A 22473-nucleotide genomic window follows, 5' to 3' on the forward strand; every position below is an offset into this window, starting at 1 on the left:
TTAATGTTATAGTCAGTTTTTCTGTTTTAGTGTGTGTGTGTGTGTGTGTGTGTGTGTGTGTGTGTGTGTGTGTGTGTGTGTGTGTGTGTGTGTGTGTGTGTGTGTGTGTGTGTGTGTGTGTGTGTGTGCGTGTGTGTGTGTGTGTGTGTGTTTTTTAGAGAGAGAAAAGCACCATCGTTAACATCACTAAAGCCTAACCAGATGTATTTACCTGTCAGTCCCACTTTGATGTACTGTAGCTTTCACCGAGATCCAACTGGTCAGTCAAGTAAAAATCTAATAAAATAAAATGTTGCGCCAAATACAACAGGTGTAGACTTTACAGTGAAATTATTACTTACAAGCCTTTAACCAAAAATCCAGTTTAATAAAAAATAATAATAATTGAAATATAACTAATAACAATTAATAAAATAACAATAAAATAACAATAGCAAGGCTATATACAGGGGGTTCCGGTCAATGTGCGGGGGTAAATGTATAGTACATGTAGGTAGAGGTAAACAGTCTATGACTATGGTGGCTGGAGTCCTTGGCAATTTTTTGGGCCTTCCTCTGACACCGCCTGGTTTTGTGGTCCTAGATGGCAGGAAGCTTGGCCCCAGTGATGTACTGAGCCGTTCGCCCTACCCTTTGTAGAGCCTTGCGGTCAGAGGCCGAGCAGTTGCCATACCAGGCGGTGATGCAGCTCTTAATAGTGCAGCTGTAGAACATTTTGAGGATCTGAGGACCCATGCCAAATCTTTTCAGTCTCCTGAAGTGGAATAGGTGTTGTAGTGCGCTCTTCACAACTGTCTTGGTGTGTTTGGACCATGACGGTTTGTTGATGATGTGGACACCAAGGAACTTGAAGCTCTCAACCTGCTCCACTACAGCCCCGTTGATGAGAATGGGGGCGTGCTCGGTCCTCCTTTTTCTGTAATCCACAATCATCTCTTTCGTCTTGATCACGTTGAGGGAGAGGTTGTTATCCTGGCATCACACTGCCAGATCTCTGACCTCCTCCCTATAGGCTGTCTCATCATTGTCAGTGATCAGGCCTACCACTGTTGTGTCGTCGGCAAACTTAATGATGGTGTTGTTGTGCTTGGCCATGCAGTCATGGGTGAACAGGGAGTACATGAGGGCACTGAGCACGCATCCCTGAGGGCCCCCTGTGATGAGGATCAGCATGGCGGATGTGTTGTTACCTACCCTTACCACCTGGGGGCGGCCCGTCAGGAAGTCCAGGATCCAGTTGCAGAGGGAGGTGTTTACTCCCAGGGTCCTTAGCTTAGTGATGAGCTTTGAGGGCACTCTGGTGTTGAACGCTGAGCTGTACTCAATGAATAGCATTCTCACATAGGTGTTCCTTTTGTCTAGGTGGGAAAGGGCAGTGTGGAGAGCAAAATAGATTGCATCAGGTTACCTTGGTGTTCTTGGGCACAGGGACTATGGTGGTCTGCTTAAAACATGTTGGTATTACAGACTTGGTTAGGGACAGGTTGAACATGTCAGTGAAGATACTTGCAAGTTGGTCAGCGCAGGCCTGGAGTACACGTCCTGGTAATCCGTCTCGCCCTGAGACCTTGTGAATGTTGACCTGTTTAAAGGTCTTACTCACATTGGCATCGGAGAGCGTGATCACACAGTCGTCCGGAACAGCTGATGCACTCATACATTCTTCAGTGCTGCTTGCCTCGAAATGAGCATAGAAGTTATTTAGCTCATCTGGTAGGCTCGTGTTACTGGGCAGTGAGTGTGCTTCCCTTTGTAGTCCGTAATAGTTTGCAAGCCCTGCCACATCCGAGGAGCGTCGGGGCCGGTGTAGTACAATTCAATCTTATCACTGTATTGACGCTTTTCCTGTTTGATGTTTCGTCGGAGGGCATAGCTGGATTTCTTATAAGCAGGTGTTCATATTGTTTTGTACAATCAGTGTAGATGTAGTGTAGATGCATACATTATGATGTCATAATCAACATCTGAAGTGACAAGATAAGAGTTGCTTGGAAAGTACAGTATCAGTCAAAAGTTTGGAGAGACCTACACATTTCAGGGTTTTTCTTTATTTTACTATTTTCTACACTGTAGACTAAGAGTGAAGACATTAAAACTATGAAATAAATCATGTAGTAACAAAAAAGTGTTAAACAAATTGAGATTATACAAAGTGCACACCCTTTGCCTTGATGACATCTTTGCATACGCTTGGCATTCTCTCAACCAGCTTCATAAGGTAGTCACCTGGAATGCATTTCAATTAACAGGTGTGCCTTGTTAAAAGTGTTTTTTGTGGAATTTCTTTCCTTCTTAATGCGTTTGAGCCATTCAGTTGTGTTGTGACAAGGTAGGGGTGGTATTCAGAAGATAGCCCTATTTGGTAAAATACCAAGTCCATATTATGGCAAGAACAGCGCAAATAAAGAAAGAGAAATGACAGTACATCATTACTTTAAGACATGAAGGTCAGTCAATACGGAACATTTCAAGAACTTTAAAGTTTCTTCAAGTGCAGTCGCAAAAACCATCAAGCGCTATGATGAAACTGGCTCTCATGAGGACCGCCATAGGAAAGAAAGACCCAGAGTTACCCTTACTGCAGAGGATAAGTTCATTAGTTACTAGCCTCAGACTGCAGCCCAAATAAATGCTTCAAGTAACATACACATCTCAACATCAGCTGTTCAGAGGAGACTGGGTGAATCAAGCCTTCATGGTCGAATTACTGCAAAGAAACCACTACTAAAGGACACCAATAAGAAGTCTGATGAGTTCAAATTTGAGATTCTTGGTTCCAACCGCTGTCTTTGTGAGACGCAGTGTAGGAGAACGGATTATCTCCGCATGTGTGGTTCCAACTGTGAAGCATGGAGGAGGAGGTGTGATGGTGCTTTGTTAGTGACACTATCAGTGATTTATTTACAATTCAAGGCACACTTAACCAGCATGGCTACCACAGCATTCTGCAGCGATACACCATCCCATCTGGTTTGCGCTTAGTGGGATTATCATTTGTTTTTCAACAGGACAATGACCCAAAACACCTCCAGGCTGTGTAAGAGCTATTTGACAAAGAAGGAGAGTGATGGAGTGCTGCATCAGATGATCTGGCCTCCACAATCACCCAACCTCAACCCAATTGAGATGGTTTGGGATGAGTTGGACCGCAGAGTGAAGGAAAAACAGCCAACAGGTGCTCAGCATATGTGGGAACTCATTCAAGACTGTTGGAAAAGCATTCCAGGTGAAGCTGGTTGAGAGAATGCCAAGAGTGTGCAAATCTGTCATCATGGCAAAGAGTGGCTACTTTGAAGAATCTCAAATATAAAACATATTTTTTGGTTACTACATGATTACATACAGTTGAAGTCAGAAGTTTACATACACTTAGGTTGAAAGTCATTAAAACTCGTTTTTCACTCCATAAATTTCTTGTTAACAAACTATAGTTTTGGCAAGTCGGTTAGGACACCTACTTTGTGCATGACAAGTAATTTTTCCAACAATTGTTTAAAGACAGATTATTTCACTGTATCACAATTCCAGTGGGTCAGAAGTTTACATACACTAAGTTGACTGTGCCTATAAACACCTTGGAAAATTCCAGAAAATGATGTCATGGCTTTAGAAGCTTCTGATAGGCTAATTGACATTATTTGAGCCATTTGGAGGTGTACCTGTGGATGTATTTCAAGGCCTAACTTCAAACTCAGTGCCTCTCTGCTTGTCATCATGGGAAAATCTAAAGAAATCAGCCAAGACCTCAGAAAAAAAATTGGAGACCTCAACAAATCTGGTTCATCCTTGGGAGCAATTTCCAAATGCCTCAAGGTACCACGTTCATCTGTAAAAACAAAAGTATGCATGTATAAACACCATGGGACCACGCAGCCGTCATACCACTCAGCAAGGAGACATGTTCTGTCTCCTAGAGATGAACGTACTTTGGTGCAAAAAGTGCAAATCAATCCCAGAACAACAGCAAAGGACCTTGTGAAGATGCCGGAGAAAACAGGTACAAAAGTATCTTTATCCACAGTAAAACGAGTCCTATATCGACATAACCTGAAAGTCCGCTCAGCAAGGAAGAAGACACTGCTCCAAAACTATGGTTTGCAACTGCACATGGGGAAAAGATAGCACTTTTTGGAGAAATGTCCTCTGGTCTGATGAAACAAAAATAGAACTTTTGGCAATAACGACCATCGTTATATTTGGAGGAAAAAGGGTGAGGCTTGCAAGCCGAAGAACACATCCCAACCGTGAGGCAAGGGGTGGCAGAATCATGTTGTGGGGGTGCTTTGCTGCACGAGGGACTGGTGCACTGCACAAAATAGATGGCATCATGAGGTAGAAAAATTATATATTGAAGCAACATCTCAGGACATCAGTCCGGAAGTTAAAGCTTGGTCGCAAATGGGTCTTCCAAATGGACAGTGACCCCAAGCATACTTCCAAAGTTGTGGCAAAATGGCTTAAGGACAACAAAGTCAAGGTATTGGAGTGGCCATCACAATGCCCTGACCTCAATCCTATGGAAAGTCTGTGGGCAGAACTGATAAAGCGTGTACGAGCAAGGAGGCCTACAAACCTGACTCAGTTACACCAGCTCTTTCAGGAGGAATTGGCCAAAATTCACCCAACTTATTGTGGGAAGCTTGTGGAAGGCTACCTAAAATGTTTGACCCAAGTTAAACCAAATACTAATTGAGTGTATGTAAACTTCTGACCCACTCTGAATGTGATGAAACAAATAAAAGCTGAAATAAATCATTCTCTCTACTATTATTCTGACATTTCACATTTTTAAAATAAAGTGGTGATCCTAACTAAGACAGGGAATTTTTACTAGGATTAAATGTCAGGAATGGTGAAAAACTGAGTTTAAATGTATTTGCTTAAGGTGTATGTAAACTTCTGACTTCTGTATGTCCTCCTCTTTATGTGTTATTTCATAGTATTGATGTCTTAATTATTATTCTACAATGTAGAAAATACTAAAAATAAAGAAAAACCCTGAAATTAGTAGTTGTGTCCAAACTTATGACTGGTTCTATACTTCCCAACCAACTCTTATACAATGAAAATCAATGTAAATATGGTCTTCTATTCAAATGAAATCTATAAAATGGTATTTTGTACTTCAGCCGACAGGTTAGTTGGTTTAATTTAATTTGCCTCTATATTACAATTTTATGATAATCACATAGATTGTTTTCCCGCATGGGTTCTTTGTCCATGAATACAGAGGCTGTCAAGGCTATAGCTCATATTTATTTGAGGCCTCTGCAGCCTTTCAAGGATTCTGGGTATTGAAACTTGAATGTATATGAGGGTTCTAAGTTATCTGTGGATATAATACTATTTTATATGGTCCTCCATTCTTGACGTAAGTATCAGAATAAGTATTGTTGTCCGTTAGTATACTCCAATCAGGGTAGGGGTGGTGGGGGGGGTCTAGATTTTAATATATATATATATATATATATATATATATATATATATATATAAACAAAATAACTCCTCTTGATGTATTTTCAACTCTTCATCCTTGGGTATGTGGATAAAACATAAAAAATGTATGTCGTATTCATACTGTAGCCTCCAGTACATTCTGACCTGCACAGTGCATTCCGGTTTTACCATAATTTAGAACCCTTTACTATAACTTGGAACCCTTTACTATAACTTAGAACCTTTTACCATAAGACAGCAAGCTGGGCAGTTCTATAAAATTATATAAATGGGAAGTTTGGGTCCTGGATGCTGAATTGGCTGAAAGCTGTGGAATATCAAACATTATAAACTGGGCGGTTCGAGCCCTGAATGCTGATTGGCTGACATCCGTGGTATATCAGACCGTATACCCCGGGAATGACAAAACATTGAATATACCATGGGTATGATGAACAAATACTTGTTAAGTGTTATATTTATGATGGCAACCCGTTCATAATAGCAAAAAGGCACCTCTAGGGTTTTGTGGTTTATGGCCAATATACCACGGCTAAAGTCTGTATCCAGTCACTCCACTTTGCGCCGTGTGTAAGAACAGTCCTTAGCATTGATATAATGGCCATTATAAACTGGGTGGTTTGAGCCCTGAATTCTGATTGGCTGAAAGCCATGGTTTATCAGACCGTATACCACGTGTATGACAAAACATTAATTGTATTACTTTAATTAATTTGGTAACCAGTTTATAATAGCAATAATGCACCTCGGGGGTTTGTGCCTAAGAACAGCACTTGGCCGTGGTATATTGGCCATATTCCACACCCCCTCGTGCCTTATTGCTTAAATATACCACACCCCCTCGGACCTTATTGCTTAACTATACCACAACGCGTGTGTAATATGGCTCCCCAAAATGATACCGAATCGTAACCCAAAATGGTTGCCTTTATTTTGTATTTAATTGCACAGCCCGGTGTTGATTATAACGCAGCTACTTGCAGCAGAAGACAATACTAATACACACACATTCTATTCACTGGAAAGAAAACTCATTGTTAGCTTGCTTTGTGCACCTCTGCAGCTAGCAAGCTAGGTAGGTCACTAGCTAACTCAAGGATCTCTCACCAATATAGTTGTTTTCCACCTAACCTTGGAAACAGCAGGTCAAATGAGGAACATATGTGACTATTTCGCTTGTTTTAGTTTTGCCACTTGCGTAATGACTGCATCATTGTAACAGACCAGATAAATGAATGTCCATCACTGCCCACAGCGAGTCACCAAATGAGGTAAAGCAAGAGCTTTGAGCAAGAATCTAAGCAAATGCAAGCTAGCCAGCAACCAACATTTACCTGACACATTTCTCCCTGTTATTAGACCTGCGTCATAAAATGATGGTAAACAGCAATCAACTCTTAAATAGCTATTCTTAACTTTTGGACTCGTTAGTTTGTTTTCTCACATCGACCAAGAATGCTGAACTTTCTTTCAGGAGCAGTAACATCAGTCTGGAAGGTTTGTTGCTTCACCAACGGCCTTACAGAAAAGGGAGAAAGCTTAAGCAAATTCAACATGACCTTTTGTTTCGCACAACACTGCCATATGTTGTCTCTAACCTCAAACAGGTGATTCTCAGGTTCAAAGGGCATGTACAAGACTACTGAGGCAGGTAATCTCAAGCAGCAGCCGGTTTTCCGCATCCACACTGCTGCCTCCCTCCAACATGGCTCATCCACACTGCTGCCTCCCTCCAAAATGGCTCATCTACACTGCTGCCTCCCCCAAACATGGCTCATCTATACTGCTGCCTTCCTCCAACATGGCTCATCCACACTGCTGCCTCCCTCCAACATGGCTCATCTACACTGCTGCCTCCCTCCAACATGGCTCATCCACACTGCTGCCTCCCTCCAACATGGCTCATCTACACTGCTGCCTCCCTCCAACATGGCTCATCTACACTGCTGCCTTCCTCCAACATGGCTCATCTACACTGCTGCCTCCCTCCAACATGGCTCATCTACACTGCTGCCTCCCTCCAACATGGCTCATCTACACTGCTGCCTTCCTCCAACATGGCTCATCTACACTGCTGCCTCCCTCCAACATGGCTCATCTACACTGCTGCCTTCCTCCAACATGGCTCATCCACACTGCTGCCTCCCTCCAACATGGCTCATCCACACTGCTTCCTCCCTCCAACATGGCTCATCCACATTGCTGCCTTCCTCCAACATGGCTCAGGCACTGCTGCCTTCCTCCAACATGGCTCAGGCACTGCACGCCCTTTTTTCCCTGAGTGTGATGCTGTGAGCTGGAATATGAGGCGCAGACTCATTACAATGCAGGGCAATGGATCAACCCCCGCAAAGAAATAACAAAGCTGGCAAAGACTTGGACTGAGACTCGGGCTCTTGTAGTTTACACTGCCCATTTTTGGGAGGCTGATGAAAGGATTGGTTGCAGAAGGCTTTTCCCCACGTGATGTCACAGCTCCTACCGGTAATGTTATCGAGTCTAACTCGGTGGCAGACCCAGGCTGGCACGAGGGCCTCCCAAACTTCCTCAGCTACTGCCTTATATGGATGGATGCCATGCACTGTACATAGGATTGGTCACGCATGGCTTACCTCCAATCTGTGAAATGTCATTCCTCCTCACGTCTTTCGAGAAGATCAGAAGCACTGACTGTACGGTGCAATTAAAGTATACATTTGTGCAAAATCACACAATCTGTCGAACTTTATCAACAAACTTTGTTCTTGCATGAAAAAAGCATACAGTATCTGCCCTCTAATATTACCATCATTATGACCAGTCATCCAGACCATAATTGTTGATACCTATATCACAAGCCAGTCATGAAAGTCATTAGCAAACAAAGTGTGGTTGGTGCTGCTTCATTTGACTGGTTAACACGAAATCTGTGTTATATCCCCTGCCTCTGAGAACGAGAGAGAGAGTCAATGGGCCTAATATGGAGTGATCTTCTCCAGGGGCAGAACCCTGGTAGTGGGCCTGTGTTCTTAGCCGCCACTCACACAGACCTGTCAAATGCATACTGACATTCTCTCAATCCAATTAATTAGGGCCTAACAAGCTATGGGAATGGGTGGGATTGGGTACGGAGTGATGGCAGAGGCACAACCCTTTTACAGATCCAACCGTCAGCATTTCAGAGGATGCCCAGTAATGAGGTGGCTGAAAGAACTTGGTGGCTCGTGTCATGTGCCTTGGCTCACCTAGAGGATACATTTGCTGGTGACGTCTGTGGGAAATCTGGGCTTTCTCCCCCTGTAATACTTTGGTAGAGTGCTTAAATTTCAAATCACAGTTATAGTAATGCTGTGAATGCACTGCATGGCTTTGTGAAACAGTCACCAAACTGAAACAAAGAGCATAGCAGCGACATAATATTTTTGAAAGTAAGACCACATTTTTATTTTTATTTATTATGGATCCCCATTAGCTGCTGCCTTGGCAGCTGGGGTCTAGCAAAATGAAAGCAGTTTATACAATAATAAAATACATTACAATACATTCACAGACTGAGTGCCCTTAGGCCCCACCACTACCACATATACACAGTACAAAATCCATGTGTACGTGTGTGTATAGTGCGTATGTTATCGTATGTGTCTGTGCCTATGTTTGTGTTGCTTCAGTCCCAGCTGTTCCATAAGGTGTTTTTTTATCTGTTTTTTAAATCTAATTTTACTGCTTGCATGAGTTACTTGATGTGGAATAGAGTTCCATCTAGTCATGGTTCTATTTGGTACTGTATGCTTTCCATAGTCTGTTCTGGACTTGGGGACTGTGAAGAGACCTCTTGTGGTATGTCTTGAGGGGTATGCATGGGTGTCCGAGCTGTGCGCGAGTAGTTCAAAGAGACAGCTCGGTGCATTCAACATGTCAATACCTCTCATAACTACAAACCGTGATGAAGTCAATCTCTCCTCCACTTTGAGCCAGGAGAGATTGGCATGCATATTATTAATGTTAGCTTTCTGTGTACATCCAAGGGCCTGCCGTGCTGCCCTGTTCTGAACCAATGGCAATTTTCCTTTTTTGTGGCACCTGACCACACGACTGAACAGTAGTCCAGGTGTGACAAAACTAGGGCCTGTAGGACCTGCCTTGTTGACAGTGCTTTTAAGAAGGTAGAGCAGCACCTTATTATGGACAGACTTCTCCACATCTTAGCTACCGTTGTATCAATATGTTTTGGCCATGACAGTTCACAATCCAGGGTAGCTCCAAGCAGTTTAGTCACCTCAACTTGCTCCATTTCCACATGATTTATTACAAGATTTAGTTGAGGTTTAGGGTTTAGTGAATGATTTGTCCCAAATACAATGCTTTAGTTTTAGAAATATTTAGGACACATCCCAATGTTGAACAAGGGGAAGACTTGTTCTGTGCATAGAGGATTTGCAATTACAGTTTGCCTCCTCTTCCCTGAGTCTGAAATAATGAATCAAGTAGCGGTGAGCGGAGGTGGCAGCCTCTCCTGCATGGACCAGATGTTGTAAATCCACGGAATCTTCCAGAGACAGGTGCCCTCCAGCCGGTTCCTGTCTGCTGCCTTGGTAATGGTTTGTTTCCTTTCCTGGAACACTGGAGAAATCAGGCAGCACCACTCCAACCTCTATCATCTCCACATTACAAGGTTATACAGCATTTCCAATGCTGGCAGTGGTGTCCTATGACTCCGCTTTATAACGGCTACAATTACTGAGTGGCCAGAGTAAAGACAGTTCGGCCTGTGGGGTCAAAGGATTACCGGTATGTCTGTCTCTTGTTGCCATTATGCCATTTCCTGTATTTGGGCTGCTGTCAAGCAAAGATCTCTGATTTCTTGGTACAGGCCAGACAGTACTGATACGATTTATTATTTGGAGACAAACATTTCAGATCAGACTTTATATCTACAACCACAATGAGGCCACTAGACTGGTTTAATGGATTTGATTAACTGAAGAGCCCCTCATGAAAATAAACGTCACTGGATTAATTTTGGCAAAAAACTATTTGGTGCCACTGGTATTCTGGCTGTGCCTACTGACTAGACTGGATTTTATTGGGTTGATGAACTGCAGTGTAATTCACTTCACTGTGCATGTAGGCAAACATTTGAATGGCCCCATAGTAATTACATGCCATGGAGATTGAGGCCACATTTATGTTTAATAAAATAATAACAAACCAAATAATACATGCATAGTGATGGATATAAAACCTGTTCAGTTAGTGGATCCCATTCATCCTGCCTGTCATAAAAGCTGTGTTGCGACCACAATGAAATTAGACAGCTGCATCCATCACGGCTTTGCCAGCGATGTCTTCTTAGAGCTCACTCCCGGGCTCTATCTCCCATTTTTCAATTATGTATTTTGTGTACTCTTCCCCCTGTTTCCTCAATTTCTTTGGCTTACATCTCCAAAACTTCAGGGATTAAAAAGGGATGAAGAAAGGATGAATACTGTCATAAATCGTTTTAGATTTTCTGGTAGTAAAGATGAGAGGGATACCTGGTGAAAACAAAAATGTAATCCTAAAGATACCAACTGTACACAGTACCTCTCATGTTTACTGATGCAAGAGACATTAAAAGGAACGTGAAACAAAAATAACTCCATTAAAACAACACTATGATGAAAGTTATCAAAAGAGTCCAAATTTATCCCAGCAGGAACAGAAAGAGGTCCATGGTTTCACCTTCAATCTCACCTTTTTTAAACCAGTAACAGTCTGCAAAGTCTGACATTTAATTAAATAAATGATTTCTCTGAGGATCTTACAAAACTATAGTGGACCATAGGTCCGCAGCTCTGTTTCCGATTGACGCAGGTAATCCGGCTGCTGATGTCGCATCTGAAGGGGAGTCAGTCTTCCTTGAAACACTTCCTCACATTTCCTCTTCATCACAGATGGAATATTAGGTAAACATACTCATTCTCACTCAAAGACCATATTGTCTACATTAGGTGCAATCTGTGCAATCTAAATATAAATTTCACAGCTTACTACAGGAACTTTGAAATGTAAGTCCTTGGACAATTGACGGCCATTCTCTTTCCAACAAACCTATCTACCTAAATAAAACTTCAGTCAGTCATCCCAAGATAGCTATGTCCCAGAAACACAGTGGCAGACTGGGTAGCTATTTGGTAGCCGAGCTTAAGCCCTCCATTTGAAGTTGTGTCACAAAGGAGCTGTGTCTACCTGTCTGGAACAGGCTTTCTCTCTGGATAACCGCCGACAGACTCCGAACTAATGAGGCTCTGTTTGGCCCTTGGAGGCCACTGTATGTCTATAACCCCAGAGCCATCTCCTGAATTTCTTAACAGGCCTGGTGAGGGGAGAGCCACAGCTTTTAGCCCTACCAAGTACCATTTCAGTCCAACTTCGCATTTTTAGCTCCGGTATCAACAGTAATTTCCAAATGACCACAAAGATGAATATTGAGCCAAGGACCTCAGGAGTTCTTCAACTGTGACTCGCTCCTAACTCCTTAAATGATGTGCTGTCTGGAGCTAGTAGGGTTTAATATTGTAGGCAGATGATTACGTGTAGTATTGAATAATGTCAGGAGGAAAGGTCAAAGCCATCAAGCTGATTGGCACTAGATGAATGGCAAAGTTCCGGGCAGCAAGGTTTAAAGCGTCTATAAGGCCCAGGCAATAGGTTTTAAAGCATCTATAAGGCCCAGACAATAGGGTTTAAAGCATCTATAAGGCCCATACAATAGGTTTTAAAGCATCTATAAGGCCCAGACAATAGGTTTTAAAGCATCTATAAGGCCCAGACAATAGGTTGTAAAGCATCTATAAGGCCCAGACTATAGGTTGTAAAGCATCTATAAGGCCCAGACAATAGGTTTCAAAGCATCTATAAGGCCCAGACAATAGGTTGTAAAGCATCTATAAGGCCCAGACAATAGGTTTCAAAGCATCTATAAGGCCCAGACAATAGGTTTCAAAGCATCTATAAGGCCCAGACAATAGGTTTCAAAGCATCTATAAGGCCCAGACAATAGGTTTCAAAGCATCTATAAGGCCCAGACAATAGGTTGTAAAGCATCTATAAGGCCCAGACAATAGGTTGTAAAGCATCTATAAGGCCCAGACAATAGGTTTCAAAGCATCTATAAGGCCCAGACAATAGGTTGTAAAGCATCTATAAGGCCCAGACAATAGGTTGTAAAGCATCTATAAGGCCCAGACAATAGGTTTTAAAACATCTATAAGGCCCAAACAATAGGTTTTAAAGCATCTATAAGGCCCAGACAATAGGTTTTAAAACATCTATAAGGCCCAGACAATAGGTTTCAAAGCATCTTTAAGGCCCAGACAATAGGTTTTAAAACATCTATAAGGCCCAGACAATAGGTTTTAAAGCATCTATAAGGCCCAGACAATAGCAAGGGAACAGAGGCAGCTAACAGCTTTTAACGTCAGGTTCTACCAGGAAGAACATCATGATGATCACATCTCAAACACTAATGACTGGGTCTGGATGGGTGGATAACTAGGTGGATGCTACAGTATGTATCCTTTTGATGATTTTATTTTTATTCAGGGGATGAAACGGCTACGGTACTTAACTGAAAAGATACAAATCTGAGGAGGAAATTGTTTCCACTACCGTATAAAAACAAGATCTGAATGAAATCTGTTCATGTGACCTACTCAAAGACATCAAAATCACATAATTTTATGATGTGACGCATGTGACAATAGTATAATATTGTTATATTGGTTATTATAGGCATTACAATTCAATATTGAAATTGATTGCTTCCTAATATTTCTTTATAATGTGAAGATCAGTTGCAGTTTTTAGTGATGCATTTTCTATTGTTCTACCTCACAAGGACAAAGGGTCACACCTACTCCTGAGGACAAGTCTTATTATGAAGACAACAATAGGAGTTGTTTTTTATCATCAACAATGATACATATGAGCATCTGATGTGATTGTAATGACTTGGCCATTTCTCCCACATGAGAAAGCCGTGCACATCTGCTATATGCTCATCATCGGTAATACCTGCCTCAAATGAGATTTGTGACAAATCCCTTACAAGAGCACAGCCAATATGCTTGGTGATAGCATGCTTGGGGATGGCTTATCTGTCTCCATTAAAGACACGAGTCATGCCCCACAATGTCAAAACCCTTAAACCTCACATGACCTATATGATGAATAGTGAGGTACCCATTGACTCCATAAAATAGTGAGAAACCTATTGACTCCATTAGAATAGTAAGGAACGCATTGACTCCATTAGAATAGTAAGGAACGCATTGACTCCATTAGAATAGTCAGGAACCCATTGACTCCATTAGAATAGTAAGGAACGCATTGACTCCATTAGAATAGTAAGGAACCCATTGACTCCATTAGAATAGTGAGGAACCCATTGAATCCATTAGAAGCGATTCTGTCTGCATTTCGGTTCGTCTGACTCATATTGAAAAGCAGACAGAATCAGGTGTGAACATTACACACTGTAAAAGTGCTCATTTATCCGTGATTAGTGCCTGTTGTATTTTTCTAAAGCAGAAATGTCTTAAGTTTGATAGTTTAAAGCTAATTTTCAGCCATTAGATTAATCCCTACCAATTCAAAACTCTCACTCCTGGTATGGAGTAGTTGTCAATCATTTTCAAATTGAAATGGTTCCTAGTCTCGATGCCACCCGAGATCATTTCTTACCCATTCAATATGAACCAATAATATTCAATGCAATCACCTTGCGCTACAGTTGGACTTGGCTTCTTGATATCAAATGGTAGTGATCTGACTGATGTACCATAGATGGTATCTCTAAGTTAACATGGTGGGCGAATAAATAGAAAAACCAAAAAGGGAACATTGCATTGCACAAACGTATTCAATCCTGTATCGTTTTGGCCCCCATATGGATCTGTCAAAGGCAAACCGTGTGCACATTCATCATGCAGATACTATCAATGCTTGGACAGTCTCTTCTGGCTTTTTAAATTCTTCTCCTTTCTCATTGGGGTGGACAAGGTGGTTATTCACACTGAGCTCCAACTCATCTGAATGCAGTATCTGGCCTTCCTGTTAGATGAATGTCTTCTTTGAGACCCTAGGCCCTGGAAGGAAGATCATCATCCCTCTTGGTCTACATCTCTCTCGAACCCAAAGAGGTAGAGATTACTGTAGTTTCACAAAACCAGCTAGTCTTAATGAGTCATCAGGTTTACAGCAACCTAAGATACGGTATTTCGATATTTTATATATATATATATATATATATATATATATATATATATATATATATATATATATATATATATATATATCGAAATACTGTAGAATAGTCAGGAATATATATATATATATATATACACTGCTCAAAAAAATAAAGGGAACACTAAAATAACACATCCTAGATCTGAATGAATGAAATATTCTTATTAAATACTTTTTTCTTTACATAGTTGAATGTGCTGACAATAAAATCACACAAAAATTATCAATGGAAATCAAATTTATCAACCCATGGAGATCTGGATTTGGAGTCACACTCAAAGTTAAAGTGGAAAACCACACTACAGGCTGATCCAACTTTGATGTAATGTCCTTAAAACTAGTCAAAATGAGGCCTCCACGTGCCTACAACGCCTGGGCATGCTCCTGATGAGGTGGCGGATGGTCTCCTGAGGGATCTCCTCCCAGACCTGGACTAAACCATCCGCCAACTCTTGGACAGTCTGTGGTGCAACGTGGCGTTGGTGGATGGAGCGAGACATGATGTCCCAGATGTGCTCAATTGGATTCAGGCCTGGGGAACGGGCGGGCCAGTCCATAGCATCAATGCCTTCCTCTTGCAGGAACTGCTGACACACTCCAGCCACATGAGGTCTAGCATTGTCTTGCATTAGGAGGAACCCAGGGCACCAGCATATGGTCTCATAAGGGGTCTGAGGATCTCATCTCTGTACCTAATGGCAGTCAGGTTACCTCTGGCGAGCACATGGAGGGCGAGCAAATGGCCCCCCAAAGAAATGCCACCCCACACCATGACTGACCCGGCTGTAAGCACAACCCCCACCTGTGGACGTCAGGCCCTCATACCACCCTCATGGACTCTGTTTCTGGCCGTTTGAGCAGACACATGCACATTTGTGGCCTGCTGGAGGTTGTTTTGCAGGGCTCTGGTAGTGCTCCTCCTGCTCCTCCTTACACAAAGGTGGAGGTAGCGGTCCTGCTGCTGGGTTGTTGCCCTCCTACGGCCTCCTCCACATCTCCTGATGTACTGGCCTGTCTCCTGGTAGCGCCTCCATGCTCTGGACACTACGCTGACAGATACAGCAAACCTTTTTGCCACAGCTCGCATTGATGTGCCATCCTGGATGAGCTGCACTACCTGAGCCACTTGTGTGGGTTGTACTACCACTAGAGTGAAAGCACCGCCAGCATTCAAAAGTGACCAAAACATCAGCCAGGAAGCATAGGAACTGAGAAGTGGTCTGTGGTCCCCACCTGCAGAACCACTCCTTTATTGGGGGTGTCTTGCTAATTGCCTATACATTTCCACCTGTTGTCTATTCCATTTGCACAACAGCATGCAACATTTATTGTCAATCAGTGTTGCTTCCTAAGTGGACAGTTTGATTTCACAGAAATGTGATTGACTTGGAGATACATTGTGTTGTTTAAGTGCTCCCTTAATTTTTTTGAGCAGTGTATAGACATACATACACACAAGCATAGTGCCTTCAGAAAGTATTCACACACCGCTTGACTTTTCCAAATGTTGCTGTGTTACAAATTTTGTGTCACTGATCTACACACAATACCGCATTATGTTTTTAGAAGTGTTTACAAATTAATTAGAAATTAAATGTCTTGAGTCAGTAAGTATTCAACCTTTTTGTTATGGCAAGCCTAAATAAGTTCAGGAGTAAAAATGTGCTAACAAGTCACATAATGAGTTGCATGGACTTAACTTTTGTGCAATAGTGTTTAACATGATTTTTAAATGACTACCCCATCTCTGTAACCCACACATACAGATAATTGTAACGTCCCTATATTGAGCAGTGAATTTCAAGCACACAACCACAAAGACCAGGGAGGTTTTCGTATGGTTTGCAAAGATGGAAACCTGACATCGAATATCCCTTTGAGCATGGTGCAGTTATTCATTTTACATTTTGGAAGGTGTATCAATACACCAGGTCAAAACAAAGATACATGCGTCCTTCCTAACTCATTTGCTGGAGAGAAAGGAAACCGCTCAGGAATTTATACATGAGGCCAATGGTGACTTTAAAACTGTTACAGAGTTTAATGGCTGTGATAAGAGAAAAATTATGATGCATCAACAACATTGTAGTTACTACACAATACTAACATAAATGACAGAGTGAAAAGAAGGAAGCCAGTACAGAATAAAAATATTATAAAACATATAATTCAAGTAATACTGCGAAAAATGTGTCAAAGCAATTAACTCTTTGTCTTAAATATAAAACGCTATGTTTGGGGCAAATCCAACAGAACACATCACTGAGTACCACTCTTCATATTTTCAAGAATGGTGGTGGCTGCATCATGATCTGGGTATGCTTGTCATCGGTAAGGACTAGGGAGTCTAAGAAACAGAACAGAGCTAAGCACAGGCAAAATCCTGAAGGAAAACCTGGTTCAGAGACAAATTCACCTTTCAGCAGAACAATACCCTAAAACAAAAGGCAAATAAATAAATAAATAAACATTGGAGTAGCTTACCAAGACTACATTGAATGTTCCCGAGTGGCCTAGTTACAGTTTTGACTTAAATCAACTTGAAAATATATGTCAAGACTTGAAAATGGCTGTCTAGCAATGATCAACAACCAACTTGACAGAGCTTGACACATTTTTTATAGAATAATGGGCAATTATTGTACAATCCAGGTGTGCAAAGCTCTTAGAGACATATCCAGAAAGGCTCACAGTTGTAATCTGCTGCTGAAAGTGATTTTAACATGTATTGACTAAGGGAGTTGAAAACTTCTCTAATGAAGTGTTTCGTTTTCCATTAATAAAAATGATAATACATCAAAAATCTTCCACGTTGACAAAAAAATGACAATTAAATCTATTTGATTGTCACTTTGTAACATAACAAAATGGGGGCAAACTACCTGCCCTCCAGGACACCTACACCACCCGATGTCACAGGAAGGCCATAAAGATCATCAAGGACAACAACCACCCGAGCCACTGCCTGTTCACCCTGCTATCATCCAGAAGGCGAGGTCAGTACAGGTGCATCAAAGCAGGGACCGAGAGACTGAAAAACAGCTTCTATCCCAAGGCCATCAGACTGTTAAACAGCCACCACTAACATTGAGTGTCTGCTGCCAACACACTGACTCAACTCCAGCCACTTTAATAATGGAAATTGATGGAAATTGATGTAAAAAATATATCACTAGCCACATTAAACAATGCTACTTAATATAATGTTTACATACCATACATTACTCATCTCATATGCATATGTATATACTGTAATCTATATCATCTACTGCATCTTTATGTAATACATGTATCACTAGCCACTTTAAACTATGCCACTTTGTTTACATACCCTACATTACTCATCTCATATGTATATACTGTACTCGATACCATCTACTGCATCTTCCCTATGCCGTTCTGTACCATCACTCATGCATATATCTTTATGTACATATTCTTTATCCCTTTACACTTGTGTGTATAAGGTAGTAGTTTTGGAATTGTCGGAACTAGAAGCACAAGCATTTCGCTAAACTCGCATTAACATCTGCTAACCATGTGTATGTGACAAATAAAATTTGATTTGATTTGAAATATGGATAAAGTTAAGGGGTGTGAATACTTTATGAAGGCACTGTATATATTGTACACTGAGTGTACAGAACATTAGGAACATCTTCCTAATATTGACTTGCACCCCCTTTGCCCTCATAACAGCCTCAATTCGTCAGGGCATGGACTCGAGAAGGTGTCGAAAGCGTTCCACAGGGATTCTGGCCCATGTTGACTCCAATGCTTCCGACAGTTATATGAAGTTGGCTGGTTGTCCTTTGGGTGGTGGACCATTTTTAATACACACGGGAAACTGTTGCGAGTGAAAATCACAGCAGCGTTGCAGTTCTTGACACACTCAAACAGGTGCGCCTGGCACCTACTACCATACCCTGTTCAAAGGCACTTAAATATTTTATATTTATATTATTTTACATTCTAAATATTCTAAATGGCACACATACACAATCCATGTCTCAATTGTCTCAAGGCTTACAAATCCTTCTTTAACCTGTCTCCTCCCCTTCATCTACACTGATTGAAGTGGATTTAACAAGTGACATCAATAAGGGATCATAGCTTTCACCTGGTCAGTCTGTCATTGAAAGAGCAGGTATTCTTAATGTCTTGTACACTCAGTGTAAATTCAGCTGTAGAATATTCTTCTATATTTAACCATATATTCTCATAATGCTCTCCACGGAAATGGAAAGATGGTAATATGTGTAAGTCTAGTTCTTACAGATGGTCACTGATTCCATCCCAGACCGAGTGTTTCCTTTAGTACAGTATGTGCTCTTTTATTGCATTCCTGGAAATTGACATCATTATGAATCCCCAGTGTTAGCGATGTGCAATGGGAGCAGTTTGATCAAACAGGCTGTTCTATCTATATGCTGTTGTTTGACATGGTTATGTGAGTTAAACCCCAGTCTTATCAACCACACTGCTGCCTCGTCAGTAGGCCACATAAATGCATAATGTCATCTACAGAAATTGTGATCTATGTACACTGTGCCTGTGCTGTGAATTGTTGCCTGTGCTCATTAGTTTGGACAAATGGCTCAACAACAATGCAATTACCTCAGAAATGTGCCAATGTAAATACAAAACACCTAAAATACAGCAAGTTTGTGTGAGAACAAAAGACAATGATTGAATACTTAAGCTGGAAAATTGCACCATTATGCTTCTGTTGAGGTAAAGCTACTGTTGTGGATGCATACCGGCAAGATCCATCCGTTATCAATGACAACTGCAAACACCTAATTTCTTCATCTGTTCTAGCTACCTTACCTTGAATTCAAAATCAAATTCAAAGGCTGGTATACACTAACCCAAAGGAACTAACTATCGCTTGTGCATAATTACATGATGTGGTTAGTTTCAAGGATGTTAAGACCATTGGCCTTGCGTTTTCAGAGAAGAAAATGGCAGACCATCCAATTGGCTTAAACAGACCTCTTCTCCACCTTATGTCTATTGAATAGACATTGAATCATATCATGTTATGATTCTCAATGCATAACTGTATTCATTTCCTTTCAGAATTCCCCACCTCCAACCCCTTCATTTCTCTAATGAAGACAGTCCTAGAGTTGCTGAAGAGAATATCAATACTGAGGCAGGATTTAGTGTAAATGTCTGTTCTCCTGTTAGCCAGCTGTTGATAAGTTGGGAATGCCAGTTCCCAATTGAGATAGGAATGATCAACTCTGGTGTCATGGCCATGTCAATAACCATAATGGTATTACCCCCGCCTTGCAACAAGGTCAGGATGAACATGTCAGTGTTGTCTTGACTAATAGACATTGATAGTTTACAACTTGTGGCTCTCCTTTCTCACTTGCACGCATCAGAGGCAAAAAATCGATAGCGACTTCATCCAATCACACTGAGAGAGTCTGCCATTCAACAATGATGACGAAGCCACCCAAGTACCTCTGTGAAATTGGTAGAAATTATTAATATGGGGGAATGTGTCACCTTTTCTATACTGTTACTCTGAAATCAGTCAAACGTTCAGTAGAACAGTTCAGTGCAGAGCAGTCCGACCACTCATAAAGTGATGGAAAAATGTGATGTATCTGGTTGAATTGAGTAAATATATGCCCAAGTAGGATTAGATAGAATGATATTCATAGGATTCATAGAGTCCTATGAATGCTACAGCTAGATTGGACAAGACTCGTATCCCCGTGGACCAATTTGTACATTAACCATTCTCCATTCGGGCTACAAAGGCTTCGATTGCCTCCTTAACTCGATTGAATGCAGAAAAAAAACAGGAAAAATATGCATACTTTCTTTATGAAACACCATTTTCAACCATAATGATAGAGTGGTTAATGTCTAGGAATGATAGCACAGGATGTTGCGTATTGCGTTCAGCCAATCAGGTCGCAGTGGTCTGTTGTTTACCCCTGGCTGAAAGCGGGCACAAAATCTGGAAGTAGCATTGGCCACTCTTGCATGGTGGTGGAAAATGGTGTTTCATAAAAAAAAGTGTGCGAATTTTCCCCGTTTTTTTCCCAGCCATTAAATCAAGTTGTGGTATTAAAAAACATTCAGTTAATGTGTTCTGTCATGTACATGAGGTAGAATTGCATGACATGCGTTTTTAAAAAGGCATATTTTTTATTATGGCTTTATTATAAAGTGGCTTTTTCTTCAACAGTAAATATACTTACTACCCATCGAATTGCATTTTGATGCATGGATTTGTTTACAGGGGTTGTGGTCAGGCAATTTCTTAATCTGGCCCTGTTTGAATACTAAAATGAAACAACTCATTATCATCATCTGCAGGTCTTTGGGCTAGGTTGTAGCCTAATGCTGTCAGAGAGTAGTTAATGTACACACAAGCACGTACACACACAATTTCAATGAGTTCCTACAATAGCCTACATGTTGACAATATCCCGTCATAATGGTGTATGCAGATTATTGGGCCATATAAATTATTTATACAGGTATCAGGACACCATAGAACACTTATGAAGTGCTAGTCAGTCACTACATTTCGACCTCATATTGAGATTCAATGTGGCATACATTGCAAGGAAGTAATCACAGATTCTCCAAATGGCGTAAACATAATATCCGACAACTAAAATGTAGGCTAAATTATTGCAGGGCAACAACTAAATCACTCCTCATAATTTCTACCATAAAATCAACTTCCACCGAAATATATAATTGTGCTAGTGGGACCATTTTTTTATTGAAATATACATAGGTCAGTGATAGAAAATAAAAGCATACTTGATTTTCCTAAATATACTTTAGTAGCCTATTTGCTCAACAGAAAGAGTTATCCAAATATGCGGGTTTGCTGCATATTGCGAACAGGTTGCAAAACTGAAAATCTCCTTGGTTTCTGTATTCCATTAAATCTTTATCAGAGGAACGTGTCTATCAATACTCATTAATTGCAATATATCGTAGGGCAGTACAGGTAGAAAGTACGCATGTTTACTTACCGAAGAAGACGAGATGAAATAGGTAAACTCCCCAAAGGTCCATTTTGATTTCCGATGTAAAATTCTGTTTAAATGATTCCAGGTAACGCACCACTACACCTACACCTTTGAAATTACACTCAAATACATCCTCCTGTACAAGTGGACTGAATTGTTACAAAGGGATTGATAACCAAAATAACTCCTTGTTCACTAAATGTTTCAGAATTCCATAAGTTTCCCGAAAAGTGGATGGATTAATCAAATGTCGTGGACATAAATAAATTAAAATACGGGCGTAATCGTTATGTAAACGATCATGTAAAACGTGTTATAGACCCTGAAAAGTTATCTAGGCTACATCTAGGATCAGGTATGTGAGAGTTTGTGTTTGCCCGCCGCTGTTCTTTCTCCGCCGAAAGCAAGTCCTCTTCGAACGTATTTTCTGTTGGTAAGTGGGAAAGAGAGTGGCTCGGATGGACTAACTGCTGAGAGCGACGTAGGTGAGCATGAGGGAATGGGAGAGGGTGGGGGAGCAAAAGGGGTTACGTAGAGTGGTAGGGACAGTGACACATGACATGCAATGCTCGTGTAAAAAAAAATTCACGCAGCATAATATCGCCTCTACAATGCTACAGGCATGTAGGTCAAGTTATATTGTACTATTTGTTTCCCAATTTTTCTCAGTCCCGATTGGAAAAGAAGATATACCTACCAATTAAGTGAAACTGACTAACAATGATGGATGAACAAC

The 22473-nt window shown here is 41.1% G+C and overlaps 1 protein-coding gene across 2 annotated transcripts in view; it reads right to left on the minus strand.

The window, feature by feature from the left end:
• Positions 1–22232, minus strand: part of LOC110489002 (GDNF family receptor alpha-4) — a 112286-nt gene extending 90054 nt beyond the window's left edge. The window contains exon 1 of one of the 2 annotated variants that reach the window (XM_021561534.2): positions 21741–22232. In XM_021561534.2, the coding sequence (XP_021417209.1) occupies positions 21741–21783 (43 nt within the window). In that variant the 5' untranslated portion in view covers positions 21784–22232. The remainder of the gene's footprint in view (positions 1–21740) is intronic. The other variant, XM_021561533.2, reaches the window with a different exon arrangement.
• Between the last annotated feature and the right edge of the window lie 241 nt (positions 22233–22473).

This window comes from Oncorhynchus mykiss, chromosome 14 (genome assembly GCF_013265735.2).
Source record: "Oncorhynchus mykiss isolate Arlee chromosome 14, USDA_OmykA_1.1, whole genome shotgun sequence".
Taxonomy (NCBI): domain Eukaryota; kingdom Metazoa; phylum Chordata; class Actinopteri; order Salmoniformes; family Salmonidae; genus Oncorhynchus; species Oncorhynchus mykiss.